The following is an 18,656-nucleotide window of genomic DNA, read 5'->3' as shown; positions in this document are numbered from 1 at the left end:
TCACAGAAGCCTCCATTCTCTCCTGCTACGTGGAATAAACAGGAAACTATAGGGGGAGGGGGAAGGAGAGAGGGGGATAAGAGAGAAAATGGCAGGTGGGAGGAACATCAACAGTGGCTGGTGCCCATTGAGACTGATAGGGCAGAAGTCAGGGAGCCCAACTGTAGGGGGCGCCAGAGCTAATGGCAGGTGGAGCCCCAGCCAATAGCGGGCAGAACTAGTTCATTCTAGTTTTGTCTCTGTCCCCTTTCTCCCTGCTGAAGTCCACAAGGGGCAATGCTGAGACTTAGGAGGAGGAAGATTGCAACCAGCCCCACCCCCCTGGACTGGAGGTAAGTAGGAAGTCAGGCAGGTGGGTGCTGGCAGAAGGCCAAGTGAGGTTAGTGGGGTAGAGCCCCATTTACGCAAACAGAGCAGCCACCACTACGGGGCTGGCAGGGCGGATGGAAAGGGAGGAGGCCAATGACAGGCAGAGGCAACTAATTCTAGTTTTGACCCCATCCTCTTCCCCAACGCCAAAGTGAAGGAGGTGGACCAGCTCTGTTAAGGGTTCCTGGGAGTTGTAACTCGGTGAACAGGTAAACTTCCCTTGCCCAGAATTCTTTGAGGGAATGATGATGCTTCAGGTGTGCTTTAAAATAGCACATCTGAAGCCTAACATTTCGTCATTATGCATGCTTTCTCCCAGATTTGACAGCTCTGCACTTGCACCTTTTGACCACAAAGGGGAGGCAAGAGACCAAGAAATAATATGGAAGCCGCTTTTCCAGGGCTGTCTGAGCCTTGTTAGGCAAATCCGTCTGATCCCATGAAGAGTGAATTAAATACTTCATTGACCTCACCCTTCCCACTTTCAGGGGGCAAGGGCCTCGCAGTGCCACAGCCTGCCCAGGGCTTCCTCCCTTGCCTGCCTGACACTCTGGGGCTGTGCCACAGCCTTTTGGCTGGACTAATGCCAGCACCAACAGCCCCTTTTATGCTGAGTAAAGGTAGCCAGGAGACAGAGGAGTTTGTGGTCAAGGAGGAGAGCAAAGTCTCCCTGCTCTGAGGGGGAAAAGCCAGAGGAGGGATTAAAGGCAATCTGGAAAAGAGACAAAGATTTGTTGCTGCTCCTGACGATGGTGGTGGTGATGAAGAAGTGAAGAAGCTGTAAATAGAAAGGAATGAGATAAAAAGAAAGTAGTGAATAGAAAAGACTAGGAAGGATGGAAGAAACAGGTACAGTAATTGGCTGGGGGAGTGCATGTATGGATATTTTTAATTTTATTATTTATTAAACTTGTATACTGCCCTTCATCTGTGGATCTCAGTTCACAACAAAAAAGTGACGAGTGCAAAACAGGGAGAAAACATTCCTCTTCAACCAGGCCCTGGTGGTTTTGTCAATGCTGCCATAGGCTCAGCTAGCTTTGCCGGCAGTCAGGTGCCAGCAGTGGAGGCAGGTCGATTTGGGCAAGAGGGGCACTGCCCCACGAAACTCAATCTGCCCTCAGCCAACCCCCACCTGCCTCCCCAGGGAGGTACCACTGCCAATAGGCTTCCTCTTCCTTGCTCTCAGCAGGCTCCACCTATTAGCTGGCTCCACCTATCTTTGGCCCTGGCTCCACCTTCTCTTAGCCCCTCTATGTTCCACCCCACTAGCCCCAATGGGCACCAGCCACCACTCTCCCTCGCTCACATTTCTTTAACCAGAAACAACTCAGTTGCGGAGTGCATCATATGACTGTCAGCATGCACATGACAGAATGATAGGATTGTAAAGTTGGAAGGGACCATGATCTAGCAATCATTTGCACAATGTGGGGCTTAAACCCAGGACCCTAAGATTAAGAGTCTCATGACCCACAGCCTGTGGCAGTATGGCTGGAAGGCATAACAACAGTCAAAACAACAGATCCTAAGGAATTACAGTGGTACCTTGGGTTACAGACGCTTCAGGTTACAGACTTTGCTAACCCAGAAATAGTACCTTGGGTTAAGAACTTTGCTTCAGGATGAGAACAGAAATCGGGCTCCAGTGGCGCGGCAGCAGCAGGAAGCCCCATTAGCTAAAGTGGTGCTTCGGGTTGAGAACAGTTTCAGGTTAAGAACGGACCTCCAGAACGAATTAAGTACTTAATCCGAGGTACCACTGTATGCGCTTTGCAAAATATGAATAATTCATTTTTTCTTTCTTTTTTAAACTTGAGATATACATTTATTAAATAAACAAAACAACAAAAACTGCCTCTAATTTAGTGCTGAATCTAAAGCTTTTCTGCAGAAACAGCTTTGGAGTACAATTGCTCTAATGCTGCCCAGAAAGGGGGCATAGCAGCATATTAATTTAAAGAAGGTTTGGGGACCTTCAGCCCCAGGGACCAAATTTGGCCTCCTGACCTCTCGATCTCCCTAAGCCACGCCACACTTCTAACCAGCCTTACTGACCAGCATCCAAGCAGTGGGGGGAATCACAGAGGCATAGAATTGTAGAGTTGGAAGGGACCACCAGGGTCATATTTTGCCCAACGTGGGGCTCAAAACCACAACCCTGAGATTAAGAGTCTCATGCTGTACTGACTGAGCTATCCCAGCTGGGAAATCAGAACTTTGTTAGACTTCCTTACACACCACTGCACACTGCTCCCCAATTTTCCACTTCTCTTATACCCACCTAAGCCAAGGGGTGTTGTAAGGTAAAGGTAAAGGGACCCCTGACCCTTAGGTCCAGTCATGGCCGACTCTGGGGTTGCGGCGCTCATCTCACTTTATTGGCCGAGGGAGCCTCCGGGTACAGCTTCCGGGTCATGTGGCCAGCATGACTAAGCCGCTTCTGGCGAACCAGAGCAGCACACAGAAACGCCGTTTACCTTCCCGCTGGAGCGGTACCTATTTATCTACTTGCACTTTAACGTGCTTTCAAACTGCTAGGTTGACAGGAGCTGGGACCCAGCAACAGGAGCTCACCCCGTCATGGGGACTCAAACTGCCGACCTTTTCATCGGCAAGTCCTAGGCTCTGTGGTTTAACCCACAGTGCCACCCGCATCCCCTAAGGGGTGTTGTACTAAGGCTGAAATAATGCAAGGAAATCAGATCCTGGCTTGGATAGTAGACTCTGCCCTGGCAACCATACCTAGGCACCTTGCTTGCTGCACTGTTAGATTAACAGTTGTAAGGTGGCACAGGGGGCTAGGGGGCTTCCAGCAGCCACTCTTAGCCCTCTGATTTGGGATCAGCTCTTTTTTCTGAAGAAATTCTCCCTTAGACCACCACACCTGCAGCATATGTGAAAAAAGCACATTATATATATATAAAAGAGAATGGCACAACGCGCTGTACAGGAGACAGATCATTGTCTTCTTCTGGTACATGGCAGGGGGATTTTCTGCCAGGAGTTCTGACTTCCAGTTGTTTACAAATAGCCCCCTCCCTCCCCCAGGGCAAAAAGAGGCGATTGGAATTCCTGATCTGTAATAGATGGAGATGATTTCATTTATGAATCACTTCCCGTGAGGCATCCCAAAGCAATGTGCAATAGCACACGTAAAACAACTGCATATGGAAAACTTTTTCTTTCTTTTTTTTAAAAAAGAGAATTGTGGTTTAAAACAACAATAGCGCATACATAAAATTGATTCAGACTAAAGACAGATACCAACTGGGAGAAAGTTTTAGATGGTGCATTGGAGGAGAAACATTTGTCTGATGGGCTCTCCAATGGAAGGCGAGAAGCTGGGGACACCGGATTTTGGCATCGCACAGGGCAGGCACTGCTGAAATTTGAGGCGCCAAGATCTGCCATTGTAGCACACCGAAGGCCTGGTTTCAGCACTTTGCAATGGGCCTCCTGATGGTATCTGTGAAGGCCCTCTCCTGCAGAACATAGGAACTCTTAGGGTATGCAGGGAGCGAGGCAGTGTTTTAAGCATCCTGTATCTGCAAAGCATCCCAGCGCCATGGTTTGTAAGGCACACTGCAGTAGGGAATTGACCCCACCCCCTGAGCCACCAGCTTGCACATGGCTCTGCCCCAAGCCACTATTTTGGTGGATTTCAGGGTCCCAGGAAAAAGGAACGTGGATCCCAGATGCTCGGAGCCCGTCCACACCAGCTGGACACGATACAGCCTCACCTGATTGCCACCTCGATTTCCCTCAAAGGGAGGCTGAGAACCTGCGCAAGGATTCCCGTTGGTAATAAACAGCTCTTGCCAGCTCCGTCCTGGAGTCAGTCGGTCTTTTCTGTTGCTGCTTCAGATCAACCGATTTCCATCTTTACCCACCGGCTGTATATCCCTCCCGTAACCACGGTTACGTGGGCTAGGCAATTAATTGCCCCTTCAGCATGCAGCTGCGGGCATCGTTAACACAGTGGCAGCAGCAGGGGAGGAATTAGAGATAATTATAAGCCTGGGTGGTGTCCCAGCTGCAGAGAGCTGCACCACCCAAGTTTACGGTCTGACTGCATCTTCCAGCTCATGGGGCTTCAACAGCGCCTTTGAACACCACCCCCTCCCCCCCATTCCCTAAAACAGCAAAAAGCAAACCAGAGCCCTCCACCCAACAGAAGAGCCACTTCTCAGGAGTCTTCTTGATGGCAAAGTGGAATGCAAACAGTTTATCCCACATTTTGCATGTGGCGAATGCCATTTGGGGCCCAGTTCTTCTCAAGGGGCATGTTAAAAGTCCATGGCATCTATTTTTATTCATTTCCTTGAAACGATTTATTAGCTGCTCCCGTTATAAAATAGCAGAATGGTGCAAGCAAATTCCCCAAGTCAGTCTGAAGCAGATGCCGAGAATCGCAGTTAAGCTGTATTTTAAGCCATATTTTAATTAACTGTTTGTTTGTTTGTTTGTTTGTTGTTTTCTATTACGTTTTATTGTAATTCACATTTGGTGTTAGCCACTCTGAGCCCAGCCCTGGCCAGGGAGGGCAGGGTATAAATAAAAATGTGTTGTTGTTGTTGTTGTTGTTGTTTTAAAGTTACAGCAGGACACCAACCGACAAACAAGAAGGCAGGAATTAAAAATGCCAGTTTTTAAAAAGAGGCACAGGTAAATGGCAAAGTCTTAAGCATGCTGATGTAAGAGGGGATTGTTGGAATATTCTACGGATTCCGAAAACTGACACAGCTTTTGAGTCATTGATTGTTCGAGGCAGATGTGTTACTCAGTGGCGTAGCGTGGGGGGTGCAGGGGGGGCGGCCGCACCGGGCGCAACATCGGGGGGGCGCTCGCACTCGCAGCTCTCTGCCCCTACCTGGCTCACTCACTCTCTCTCACTGCAGTGCTGGCTGTGCGAATCCGATCTGAGCCGCTGGGGCGCCGCCCACTGTGGAGGGGGTGGGTGCCAGGCGTGCGGTGCGGAGAGAGAGCGAGGGACTATCTGGGGGAAGGACAGTGCAGTGGCCCCCCAGCGCAGCGCTGAGCGCGTGAGAGAACCACACCAGACCAGACCAGGCAGCAGCAAGAAGAAGCTGGCAGCGGCGGCAGGTTAGGGGCTAGGGGGCGCAAATTACTTGCCTTGCCCCAGGTTAGGGGGCGCAAATTACTTGCCTTGGCCCGGGTGCTGACAACCCACGCTACGCCGCTGGTGTTACTTGCTCTCCCCCCAACCCGTTACTGATAAACTGCAATGGAACGTTCAAACATAATATGCTTTCATGGTTATAACAAAAGTCAGGACCTGCCAGGGACATGGGCGGTGGCAAAATGGCTGCCCCAAGCCATTGTTTCTCCCAGCAATGACCCAAGAAGGATGTTATGTACAGAGTCCTTTAGCAGAGGCATTTTGTGTGGGGTCACAGTGGTGGCTGGCCCATTACTTAATAAACCGCTTTACCCCTTAAATAGTCAGTAGATCACTATGGTCTGCAGGAACATATCCTGCAAGTTCCAAAGATCTCAGAAGCTTGTCAAACAGGGACTTCCAGGCTGCCCTTGTTCTGTGGAATAGCATTCCTCTTGACATACGGCAAGCTCCCACTCTTTGCACTTTCCGGAAACAATTGAAGACATTCTTGTTCTGACAGGCAGTTCCAGCTGGATAAATGGGTCTATGCCATGAGTGTCGGTTTTGTACTGTTTTTGTTTTCTTGTAAAGGTATCTGTGGTTTTTGTGTGGTTTCAAGTGTTTTTTCTTGGTTTTATTGAACATCACCTTGAGACTATTGTGTAGAAGGCAATTAATAAACTAATAGTAATAATCATAACAGGAGTATCATAAAATCATAGGACTGTAGAGTTGGAAGAGATCTCAACGGCAACCTAGTCCAACCCCCTGAAATGCAGGAATCTCAGCTAAAGTATCCATGACAGATGACCATCCAACCTCTGCTTTAAAACTTCCATGAAATAAGAATATAACATCCACAACCCCGAGGGAATCTGTTCCACTGTTGAACAGCTCTTTCAGAAAGTTCGTCGGAACTTTCAGAAAGTTAATCGGAATCTCCTGTTGTAGTAACCTGAATCCATTTGGTATGGGTCCTACCCTCCAGAGCAGGAGAAAACTAGCCTGGGAAAAGAGCAGACTGAAAGGAGATAGGATGATGTTGTTGTTGTTGTTTAGTCATTTAGTCGTGTCCGACTCTTCGTGACTCTTCGTGACCCCATGGACCAGAGCACGCCAGGCACTTCTGTCTTCCACTGCCTCCCGCAGTTTAGTTACACTCATGCTGGTAGCTTCGAGAACACTGTCCAACCATCTCTTCCTCTGTCGTCCCCTTCTCCTTGTGCCCTCCATCTTTCCCAACATCAGGGTCTTTTCCGGGGAGTCTTCTCTTCTCATGAGGTGGTCAAAGTATTGGAGCCTCAGCTTCAGGATCTGTCCTTCCAGTGAGCACTCAGGGCTGATTTCCTTCAGAATGGATAGGTTTGATCTTCTTGCAGTCCATGGGACTCTCAAGAGTCTCCTCCAGCACCATAATTCAAAAGCATCAATTCTTCGGCGATTCTTCGGCGATCAGCCTTCTTTATGGTCCAGCTCTCACTTCCATACATCACTACTGGGAAAACCATAGCTTTTACTATACGGACCTTTGTTGGCAAGGAGATAGGATAGTCATCTTTAAATATCTCAAGGGCTGTCACATGGAAGATGGAGCAAGCTTGTTTTCTCCTAAGGCTTGGTTTCCAGACTCTTGATCATCTTGGTCACCCCTCTCTGCACACATTCCAGCTTGTCAATATTCTTCCTAAATTGTGGTGCTCAAAATCGAACACAGGATTCCAGATTCAAGGAAGAATAAAGTGGTGCTATTACTTCCCTTGGTCTGGACCCTATACTCCTGTTGGTGCAGCCTAGAATAGCATTAGCATCTTTTGCTGCTGCATCACACTGTTGACTCATGTTAAGCTTGTGGTAGACTGAGACCCTTGAAAAAGTATTATAGGCCGGGCCAACCCCACAGGTGGTTAGGTCACACTCTTCCCGGCACACATTGTGTCCTGCTGTTGAGTATGGATTTGAACCCTGGTCTTCCAATGGGGTGACTTTTGGTCAGTCACCGCCTCTCAACTTGCAGGGCCTGTTGTCGGGATAAAATTGGGGTGGGAAAGAACTGTTCATGTCACCTTGAGCTCCTTGGAGGAAAGGTGGGATATAATGATAGATAGATAGATAGATAGATAGATAGATAGATAGATAGATAATACCCCGCCCATCTGGCTGGGCTTCCCCAGCCACTCTGGGCGGCTTCCAACAAAATATTAAAATACAGTAATGCATCAAACAATAAAAGCTTCCCTAAACAGGGCTGCCTTCAGATGTCTTCTAAATGTCAGGTAATTGTTTTTCTCTTTGACATCTGGTGGGAGGGCGTTCCACAGGGCGGGTGCCACTACCGAGAAGGCCCTCTGCCTGGTTCCCTGTAACTTGGCTTCTCGCAGTGAGGGAACTGCCAGAAGGCCCTCAGCACTGGACCTCAGTGTCTGGGCAGAACGATGGAGGTGGAGACGCTCCTTCAGATATACTGGACAGAGGCCATTTAGGGAGGAACTGGGTCTGTGGCAAGCTGACGTCCTGTTTGAAGATGCGCTGGGACTGCTTTGTAATGCAGCCTCCTCACATGAGATGCTGCCCTGGCCTGGAGACAACTGTTTGCTTCGCCCACTAGATGGTGACAAAGAGTTACGCTCTGGCCCACCAAAAAGCTCCAAGGGGCCCAAACTTGGTTGACTCTCATGAAGTCCACAGCTTTGGGAAATGGGCCTCCTGTTTCCATTTCACCGCTGATTCATCAAAATAGAGAACAGCCTAGATGAGAGGATGGTAAGCGAACTTGTACAGAACTGGCTAGAAAGCCCTGTCAATGGGAAAGTGGTTCTGCAGGAGTTTGATAGCTTCTGGAATCAGGAAAGTACAAAAAAAAAAAGCCCTTCCAAGGAATTGCAGCAATGTTGCCTGATGCATGGTGTATGCAATTTCTCATTGGAGACAAGGGCATCAGAAGGAGCAACTGTGCACACTAGTTATTTGGGAAGCTGGACGTGTGACATGGGGTGAAACTATAAGATGTATATAAGGATTGTGGGCGATGTCATGTGTACTTTGCTTCTGACATTGGCAGTGAGAGTGCATCAACGATACTGGGTACAAAGCCTACGTCTTCCGTCATCCCTGACTATTGGCCATGCCATCTGGGGCTTGTGGGAGCTGGAGTCCAGCAGCTTCTGGGGGCCACAAGTTCCCCACCCCTGCACTACCTGATCTTACAGAAAAACAAAACCCGAAGATGGACTTCAGATCTCTAGCATCTTGGACATTCCCTCCACTATGGAGCTATGACCCATTTTGAAATGAAATTCCTGCTTGGCTGACCATATTAGAAAGGGAATAAGCACAGCCTCCTAAATTTTTGTAATAAAAAACACACCCTATATTCTAGTCTGGCTGAACCATTGAGAAGAAGCAGGTCCTTTTTCTTCTGGTGAGCATCAATGCCAAAAATGGAAAGAAAGAGAAAAGGTTTGTCTGAACAGTTTTATCGCCTTCTCCGACTCATCCCCCAAGCATTTCTCCTCGACCTGAGGAACTCTTGCTGGGACAGAGAGTGGGGTGGATGTCAGCATTAGGAAGAAGCGCTGGAAACCAGATGGGATTGAGAGGTGGGAAAATAGCCAGGAAGGGCCTGGAAATGAATCAGTCAGCAGCATGAATCATCTTTTGCCCCCAAGCAGAAAAAAGCTTGTAGGCTGGGGTGTTACTACGGGGTAGTCCAAGGGCCCAAACACCAGGTGGTCTTTCTTGCCAGGCCCCCAGATCTCCTATCCCTAAGGTGGGGAACTTTTATGTGCCACATTCCCTTCTGTTCATCTTTCTGAGAACCACATGTCAGTGCTGGGCGGGGCCAGAGACAAAGGTGGGTGGAACAATTATTATACATGTTAAGGTAAAGGTAAAGGGACCCGTGACCATTAGGCCCAGTCGTGACCGACTCTGGGGTTGCAGCGCTCATCTCGCTTTATTGGCCGAGGGAGCCGGTGTACAGCTTCTGGGTCATGTGGCCAGCATGACTAAGCCGCTTCTGGCGAACCAGAGCAGCACACGGAAACGCCATTTACCTTCCCGCCACAACGGTACCTATTTATCTACTTGCACTTTGAAGTGCTTTTGAACTGCTAGGTTGGCAGGAGCAGGGACCGATCAACGGGAGCTCACCCCGTCGCTGGGATTCGAACCGCCGACCTTCTGATCGGCAAGTCCTAGGCTCTGTGGTTTAACCCACAACGCCACCCGCGTACAAATTATGGTGCTGGAGGAGACTCTTGAGAGTCCCATGGACTGCAAGAAGATCAAACCTCTCCATTCTGAAGGAAATCAGCCCTGAGTGCTCACTAGAAGGACAGATCCTGAAGCTGAGGCTCCAATACTTTGGCCACCTCAAGAGAAAAGAAGACTCCTTGGAAAAGACCCTGATGTTGGGAAAGATGGAGGGCACAAGGAGAAGGGGACAACAGAGGACGAGATGGTTGGACAGTGTTCTTGAAGCTATCAGCATGAGTTTGACCAAACTGTGGGAGGCAGTGGAAGACAGGAGTGCCTGGCGTGCTCTGGTCCATGGGGTCATGAAGAGTCGGACACGACTAAACGACTAAACAACAACACCTTTGTACAGTAGGCTAGCTTCTTCATACACTCACAAACTCCCTTCTTTATCTTCCATCCAGGCAAGCAAGACATATTTGGGAGAAGAAAAGGCTAAGGAGTTAACCCTACACAAATCTGGAGCAGAGTCCCTAAGGCGGTTGGATGGCACTTTGTACGCCTCCTCCTGGCAACTCCTGCAGCCAAGCTGGTGCCAAATGTATTGCTCTGCTTTCCTTTGGATCACATCAGCGAGTCTGAGAGGGGAGGGGTCTTGCCATCTGGGCAGCCCAGGACCTCCACACACACTGCCCAGGCTTGCACCCCCAGAGAGGTTACTATGCAGTTTGACTTCGTCTCTGAAGGCACACTCTCTCGAGATAGATGGGCGCCAACAACAAGACAAGCAAGAGGCATTATCAGAGTCCAAGGACACATTCCAGCCAAGCATAACACTCAGGGCGTGAGGCTGCGCCAGTTGAGGGATGGGGTCTAGGGCAGGGGTAGGCAAACTAAGGCCCAGGGGCCGGATGCGGCCCAATCACCTTCTAAATCCGGCCCATGGACAGATCAGCGTGTTTTTACATGAGTAGAATATGTCCTTTTATTTAATCTGCATCTCTGGGTTATTTGTGGGGCCTGCCTGGTCTTTTTACATGAGTAGAATGTGTCCTTTTATTTAAAATGCATCTCTGGGTTATTTGCGGGGCATAGGAATTCGTTCATTTCCCCCCCCCAAAAAAAAATATAGTCCAGCCCACCACATGGTCTGAGGGACGGTGGACTGGCCCATGGCTGAAAAAGGTTGCTGAACTCTAGTCTAGGGAAAGTTGCAAGGGTCAAATAGAAAGGTCTGGAGGGCCACATTTGGCTCCCAAGGCCTGAGGTTACGCGCCCCTGCTGAAACTAGCATATGCACAATTTATGCCAATGTGTGTCACTTGATGCAAATTTGGACCTGTGCCCCCCCCCCCAGTTTTTTAAATAGCTGACAACCTCCCTGCTTATAGGGCTGCTTGGAGTGGGTCAGCAAATCTAAGCCCAGGTGGAAGCCAATGGATCCACATAGGAGAGGGTGGTAAGTAAGCAGCACCACGACTCCGCCCAGCCAAAACATGGCCATTGTCCTGATTGAAGAAACACCACCAAGTTAAGTTTGGAATGTAGAGGTTTCAAATCCCAACTCAAAAGGCCACCAGCACCTGAGAAAGTCATGCTCACAAATTGTTGGCTGCACATTGGCTGTGTCGCACCATGCATTTACAGCTCGCACTGGGTGTTGGGAATCATTGTTCTGTGAGAATTATAGTTCCCAATGTTCTTTGTGTGGGGTGCATTAAACATGCTTTGAATGCATGGTGCACAGACAACCATTTTGAGCATTTATAAGGGTGGGGGAAGCAGTTTAGTGAAAATCCAGCAGGGCAATTGTGGGAGACAAAGAGGCACAGCGAACAAAGTACTGGAGGAAACAGTATAATTTGTTTACAAAAGGCCCTCCAGTTTTCTGTTGTGATGCCTAATGACTTTTAAGCCAAATTCAAGGAGGACAAGACTATCAATGGCTATTAGTCATCATCTTCCCATTCCATTTAGAATAAGAGGCAGCATGGTGCAGGCAAGCACCTGTTTTGCATGCCAAAGAACACAGGTTCAATCCCTGCCATCTCTTGGTAGGTCTGAAAAAGACTCCTTGTCTGACACCCCAGGACAGCTGCTGGCAGCCAGTGTAGACAGCACTTAGCCAACTGGTCAATGGTTAGAGTCAGTGTTAAGACATATTTCAATTTCCTTTCTTTTTTATTTTATAAACATCACACTTTACATTTCAATAATATAGGTCAAATAAATAAAAAAGTGACATTTTAGAAAGAAGAAGTTTGGAGAGAGAAATATAAAGACAGAATGTTACATTAATCTGAACACATTGTGCTAGCTGTGATCCCTGTGTTGCATGGGGTTGGACTAAATCACCCTTGGGCCCCTTCCAATCTTCCAATTCTATGATTCTAAGGAGATAAATAATCTCTCACTCTACCAGTACTGGATTGCCAGTAGTACATCTGAATAGGATCTTGGAGTCTTAGTAGACCACAGTCTTAACATGAGCCAACAGTGTGATGCAGCAGCAAAAAAAAGCTAATGCTATTCTAGATTGCATCAACAGAAGTAGAGTGTCCAGATAAAGGGAAGTAATAGTCCCGCTCTAGTCTGCCTTGATCAGACCACACCTAGAATATTGTGTCCAATTCCGGGAACCACAATTTAAGAAGGATGTTGACAAGCTGGAATGTGTGCAGAGGAGGGCAACCAAGATGATCAAGGGTCTGGAAACCAAGCCTTCTGAAGAACAGTTGAGTGAGCTGGGTATGTTTAGCCTGGGAAAGAGCAGACTGTGATGAGATATGATAGCCATCTTCAAATATCTCAAGGGCTGTCAGATGGAGCAAGCTTGTTTCCTCCTTTGTCTGGAGGGTGGCAACATGAGAACGGGCCTTTTCTGCAGTGGCTCCCTGTTTATGGAGCGCTCTCCCTAGGGAGGTTTGCCTGGCACCTTCATTATACACCGTTAGGCACCAGGCAAAAATATTTCTCTTTAACCAGGCCTTTGTGTGAATGACTTCTGATGCCCTTTTAAAAATGTGTTGTGGAAGTTGGGGGTTATTGGGTTGTCTTTGCTTTTGTTTTTACTATGTATTTAATATCTCAATTTTATGTTGTGAACTGCCCTGAGATCTATGGTTATAGAAGGTAAAAGGTAAAGGTAAAGGTACCCCTGCCCGTACGGGCCAGTCGTGTCCGACTCTAGGGTTGTGCGCCCATCTCACTTAAGAGGCCGGGGGCCAGCGCTGTCCGGAGACACTTCCGGGTCACGTGGCCAGCGTGACGAAGCTGCTCTGGCGAGCCAGCGCAGCACACGGAACGCCGTTTACCTTCCCGCTATAAAGCGGTACCTATTTATCTACTTGCACTTGGGGGTGCTTTCGAACTGCTAGGTGGGCAGGAGCTGGGACCAAACGACGGGAGCTCACCCCACCGCGGGGATTCGAACCGCCGACCATGTGATCGGCAAGTCCTAGGCACTGAGGTTTTACCCACAGCGCCACCCGCGTCCCTTTATAGAAGGTATACAAATTTAATTAACTTAACAACAACAACACCCCCCAAACCAAGGAGATTCCCACCAAACACCAGGAAGAATAATCTCGCAGTAAGAGAGGTTGTGGACTCTCCTTTCTTGGGTTTTTTAAAGCAGAGGTTGGGTGGCCATTTGCCATGGATGCTCTAAGTTGGGATTACTGCATTGCAGGGGATGGGACTAGATTACCCTTGGGGTCCCATCCAACTCTACAATTCTATGATTCTATGTTCCTATAAATACTAGTTCCTGGGAAACGCAATCAGCTGCTGCACTCATGTCCTGTTTGTGGTTGGCTGCTGTGGTCAGCAGGATGCCAGACTAAGATGGGCCTCTGGTCTGATGCAGCAGGGCTTTTCTTGTGACCATAACAACTCTTCTGCATCAGAGGCAGAAAGCACTTCTTCCTTTTCATCTCCTGAATGAGCCTCTTTGTCTCAGGCGAGAGTGAAATCCATCACCAAATCTAGGGTTAGCCACGGAATGCGGGTGCCGTCATTCAAGATGACACAGAGATACAAGTTTGACATTAAATTTGCATTTCATGGTTTGAACATCAAGTTGCAAGATACACATTTTAAAATTCCTTCACCACCCCCACTCTCCGACGGCTGAGTTTGAGAGCCAGTGTGGTGTAGTGGCTAGAGTGTCAGACGAGGACCCAGCAGGCCACGGTTCAAACCCACACTGGGCCATGAAGATCACTGGCTGACCTTGGGCCATTCGCTGCCTCTCAGGCTAGCCTCCCTCACAGAGTTGTGGTGGGGATTAAATGAGGATGGCGAGAACCACGTGCTCTACCTTGAGCTCCTTTGAGAAAAAGGTGGGACATAAATGAAATAAAAATAATAAATGTTATTAATGTCATATTATGGTGATGTTTCAGCTTGGCGAAAGATGGACGTTGCATCCGTACGTTGCATTTCAGGGGTTGTGCTTTGCCTATGGGGTGGTGAGATTTCTCAGCCAGGAGTAGATCTTGCACAGGCAGCCATGAGCAAGCTACAAATCAGGCAACGTGCCCTAGGGTTGCCATGTTTCAAAAAGTATCATTCCTGACACCAGGAACCCACCTAAATTGTTGAGCTTTTTTTTTGGGGGGGAAACTTCCCCCAACAATAATGATTTTAAGATTTTGGAGCTGTTTTCGCTGCTTTTTCCATCGCATTGCCCTACATCCAGATTTCCCCTGACATTTTACCAATTCAGCAAAATTCCCCCCTGACGCCATTTTTACGCCCGAAAACCAGGACATTTTCCTGGCGTACGGCAAGCCTAACATGCCCATCACACTCCTCTGCGTGTCAAACTTCAGCTTGGAGATCAGCTCAAAGACCTTACAGCTGGATTGCCAAAGCTGTTAAGATACCATCACACATCAATGAATTCCCGTATGCAAATCCCCAACAATTTTGCATTGGTTTTGCATGCTGCTATTTATAATGTTTTGCCTGTGTGACTTGCTTTTTTGGGGTGCTTTTTTTTTTTTTTGGTAAACAGTCCTGGAAAGCTTTGGAAAAGGTCAAGATATAAAACTTTAGAATAAATAAATAACTGGGTCTTGCGTGCCCCCAAGAGGAACTGCAAGCCCGTCTTTTCAGCAGGGATGGGGAACCTGTAGCACTGCAGAAGGTGCCAGACTTTAACTCCCATACCACACCCAAGGAATACAGAGAGATAAATCACAAACTCTGTATGTAGTTTACAAAAACCCATTAACAATAATATACAGCATTTCAACACCTTCTGTTACATTAAATCTCAAATAATATATATAATGCCAAAATAATAATGGCATGCACAACTTTGAGATACTGAATTGCACATGCCATTATTATTTTGGCACTATTATATTATAAACTACATACAGAGTTGTTTAGTTTGTGGATTCTAACTCCCAGCAGGCAAACCAGCAATCAGGGATGCAGAGAGATATAGTCTAGCACATTGCAAAGGCTAAAGGTTCCTGGACCCCCGTTTTACAGGGCAGGTTTCCTTTAGAAGAGAGAGCACTGGAGATGCCTGGGATCTCTCACACACTAAGCTGTTCTGAACCCCTGGCCTACCTGGCAGCAAGTCAGCATGCCAAGTCAAAAGTTCAAAGTGCAAGGATCAACCCACGCAAGCAAAGTCCAAAACCCAAAGTCCAAAGGTCAGGAAATGGCCAGGGTCAATCCAAGTAGCCAAGGCTGAAGTCCAGCAGTCAGGATACAGTCCAGAGTCAAACCCAAAGTGCAGTCCCATGGAGGTCCAGGAGCATCCAAAACAAGGTCCATCGACATGGGCAGTTGAGCAAACACAGCACCTCAGCTCTGCTTCCCTTTGGTAGTTTGCATGCTGATTGCAGCATCTGGGCTTGAGGAGGCAGGTGCCTTTCACCTGTTCCAAGCCTACAGCAGCTGAGGAATCACACCTCTTCCCAGAGCTAGCAAGCCCCACCTAGCCAGCTAGTGTGCTGGGTTGTGGGCCCTTGCCTGTCTCAGCCTCCTAGAGCGCCCCTTGTGTGTTTGTGGAGACAGGGGCTCCTCTGTTTCTGGTGATGGGTCCTGTTCTCTGGTCCCTGTGCATTGACCCCCATCCCCTTGTCATCCTCTATCACCCTGTGAGTACTTCCTTCCCCATCCCCTGCTTGCCCAGGTGTTTTCCCAGTCCCAGCTACACCTCTTGGCAGGATCCTCTTCCTCTTCCCTGTCATCCTGCCAGTTCATGACATATGCTAAGGATGTATATGAGCCGCCCCCCAAGCCTTTCTCGCAGACCCTTGGGGCTCTTCCTCAACCACATATCCTCACTGGCCGTTATATTCCCTTCTTCAGTGCTTTTTGCCTGGCTGGTATGCGCCTTTTAATTGTCATAGGTTGCGTCCTCCCTGTGCATTGAACCACACAGCTTCCCTCAAAGAACCATGGGAACTGCAGTTTGTCAAGGGCACTGGGAATTGTAGCTCAATGAGGAGATAAACTACAGTACCCAATATTCTTAAGGGGAAGCCATAACAGTAAAAGTGGCATAAATGTGCTTTAGTTGGAAGGTGTTGATGTAACCAGAATGCTTCTTGGAGAGGTGATTTTTGATGGAGAGGCATTTGTGTCTACTGCGTGTGCAGGAACCTCTGGGTTTTGCATGGACCAAATGTAAATTTAACAAATGATGATGATGATGATGTAGCCATGGCCCCACCCACCACTGGCATGTAGACCCCAACCTTACAGATCTCATTTGTTTTGACCCAGGAGGTTCTTTGAGGTTCAGGGTTAAGCAATTCCGCAAAGCCACTTCCGGGCCTGCCCCAGGAGGTGGGGTTGCGGGCATCACGCCCTTCCCCACGTGAGCGGGGGCTGGTCTCAGCCCCCGCGAGAGCAGGGGAATCCCATCCGGCCACGCCTCCCGGCCAGCCAATCGGCTGGCTGGAGGGGGCGTGGCTTGCCCTATTTAGGGCCGGAGCGGAGGGGGCTCGCCCTCTCTTCTCCGGCTAGCCCCACGTTTCCCCACCCTCCCTCCCTTTAGTTGGGCTTTAGGTAGGTCTGACTTTGCTATGGGCTTCGGCCTGTCGCCGCAAGGGGCATGGTAGGAATTTTTCCCAATTGGCAATTTCCAGCCTTTTGGTTTTTCGCCTACCTCGTAGCAACTCGTCACAACTCTTCGGCATTGGCGGTAGGCATTGGTAAGAAGGGGTTAAGAGGATGTGGGGGGGGGAGGAACGCCATCACCTCCCCCCAGTGAACGAAGGGTGGTCCGTTAAAGGACTCCGGGGGGCGTGGCCCTGTCCGAAGCCTATGGAGGTGTGGGCCAAAGGCACGCCCCAGAGCGGTGACCCGGGGGAGCTCTTAGCCGACGTGCCTCAGCGGGAGACTCCCCCGCAGTGTTAACCCTTCACCGTGTCTCCAGCAAATGGGCTGGAGCCGGATAGTCGTTAGGACCAATGCCTAAGCCAATGCCTCTCATTCCTGAATTCAATAAAGTTGTGGCCTAATTCGCCCAATTAACCTTAATTATGGTGTCTCGTGTGTTTATTTATCTTGGTGGGGGGCGGGAACTCGCCACGCAACTCCTGCTTATCTCAGCTGGCTGGGAGATTGAAGCTGGTGAGATTCATCACATTTCCTAATGTAAACAAAACCCGTTTCCTAAAGCTATTCAGGCTTGCAGTTTCCGAAAACCAAAGCTATCTTTTATTTGCCAGGAAGGATTCCCGTTACTGTGTCTTAAGTATAAATCAGGATCTGAGCTGATGATTTTTCCAAAGAACAAATTCAGGACTTTTTGTGAGAGTGGGTATGTGCAGGCTAGTTTAAAAATGGCACAAGTAAGTGCACAGAGGAAATGCTATGTGTTCATCAGCTTTGGGCTTGAACACGCCAGCTTTGTGCAAACTATGTCAATCATACAGGCATCAAATTGCTTGGAGTCCTTGTGGTCATGGTTGCTTTTCCAGCATCAAACAAATTGCCCATCCATGCTCTGGAAGAATCGAAGGTGGGGGCAGGGTGTCTCCCTTTTATGAGGCCTGTCCGTTGTGGAGGCATGTGCGTGTCTGTCTGTTACAGGTCTCTACTGAGATAAGGATAGAGCTGGCTGTTTCGTAGGTGTTTCTGAAATCATGTCCATTTCCTATTGACAGTGAACATCTGGCAACCTTTAAGAAGAAGGGGGGAAAGGCCTGGAGAGCAGCAGGAGTTATCTAAGACTCTGCCGTTCGGTGAGAATGGAGGGAATGCCGGGGGTGGAGGCAGGCGGAGTGGTGGATGAGATTGTAGCAGTGGAGAAAAGTGGTGAATGCCCTATAAAAGATCTGGGCCTCTTCTAGACATCTTTCACTTTCAGTGCTATGTGTGCATGCAGTTTTCTTAGGCTGTTCAACCACCCCAACCCCCAGATCTGGCCTTAACCTGATTGGGATGGTGCACACCAGCCACACCAGAAGGCTCAAGCTGTGGTGCAGGCCAAATCAGTGATCCTGGAGATGATGTTCTAAATCGGGGGAACCAATACGGTGTTCTCCAGGGGTTCTTGGACATCCAACTCCCATCCTCCCCTCTCCACTGGCTATGCCTGATTCCAAAAGCTGGTAGTGAGTGTAAGTAAAAGATGTGAATGATTTGTTTGAGAGTCGACTCTTCTGTTCTGAAGGCCTCCTTCAGTCTATTTTAGGTTTGGGAAATTTTACGAAGTTCTTAAGTGTGTTTTTACACACAACACACACACAAACGCCATTTCCTCTTGTTTTGTGTTGGTCTTTCTGCAACGACAGAGAAGTCTGAAGTATAGAGTAAGCTACAGCATGTAATGGCAGCATGCTGGTAACTGCTGCAGCTAGGGTGGGGACCCTGGTGCCATCCAGATGTGGTTGGACTGCAGCTCCCATTGGCCCCAGCCAGCGTGGTCAATAGTCATGGATGATGGGAGTTGGGAGTCCAGCAACATCTGGAGATCCATAGATTCTTCACC

General features: G+C 48.7%; 1 protein-coding gene across 7 annotated transcripts in view; it reads left to right on the top strand.

The window, feature by feature from the left end:
* Positions 1 to 71: 71 nt before the first annotated feature.
* Positions 72 to 18,656, top strand: part of LOC309537346 (uncharacterized protein) — a 40,302-nt gene continuing 21,717 nt past the window's right edge. For 5 of the 7 annotated variants that reach the window (XR_014221818.1, XR_014221819.1, XR_014221820.1 and 2 more), the window contains exons 1-2: positions 72 to 332; positions 17,830 to 17,907. Coding sequence is in view for 1 of the 7 variants with exons in the window: in XM_082232223.1 (XP_082088349.1) it covers positions 277 to 332 (56 nt within the window). In the remaining 6 variants the exon portion in view is untranslated. The remainder of the gene's footprint in view (positions 333 to 17,829; positions 17,908 to 18,656) is intronic. The other 2 variants (XR_014221821.1, XM_082232223.1) reach the window with 1 other exon arrangement.

Source organism: Podarcis vaucheri (genome assembly GCF_965113315.1).
Source record: "Podarcis vaucheri genome assembly, chromosome: 7".
In the NCBI taxonomy this organism is placed as follows: Eukaryota; Metazoa; Chordata; class Lepidosauria; order Squamata; family Lacertidae; genus Podarcis; species Podarcis vaucheri.
Note: the sequence above shows the minus strand (reverse complement) of the source record. Positions and strands in the feature narration are given on the sequence as shown.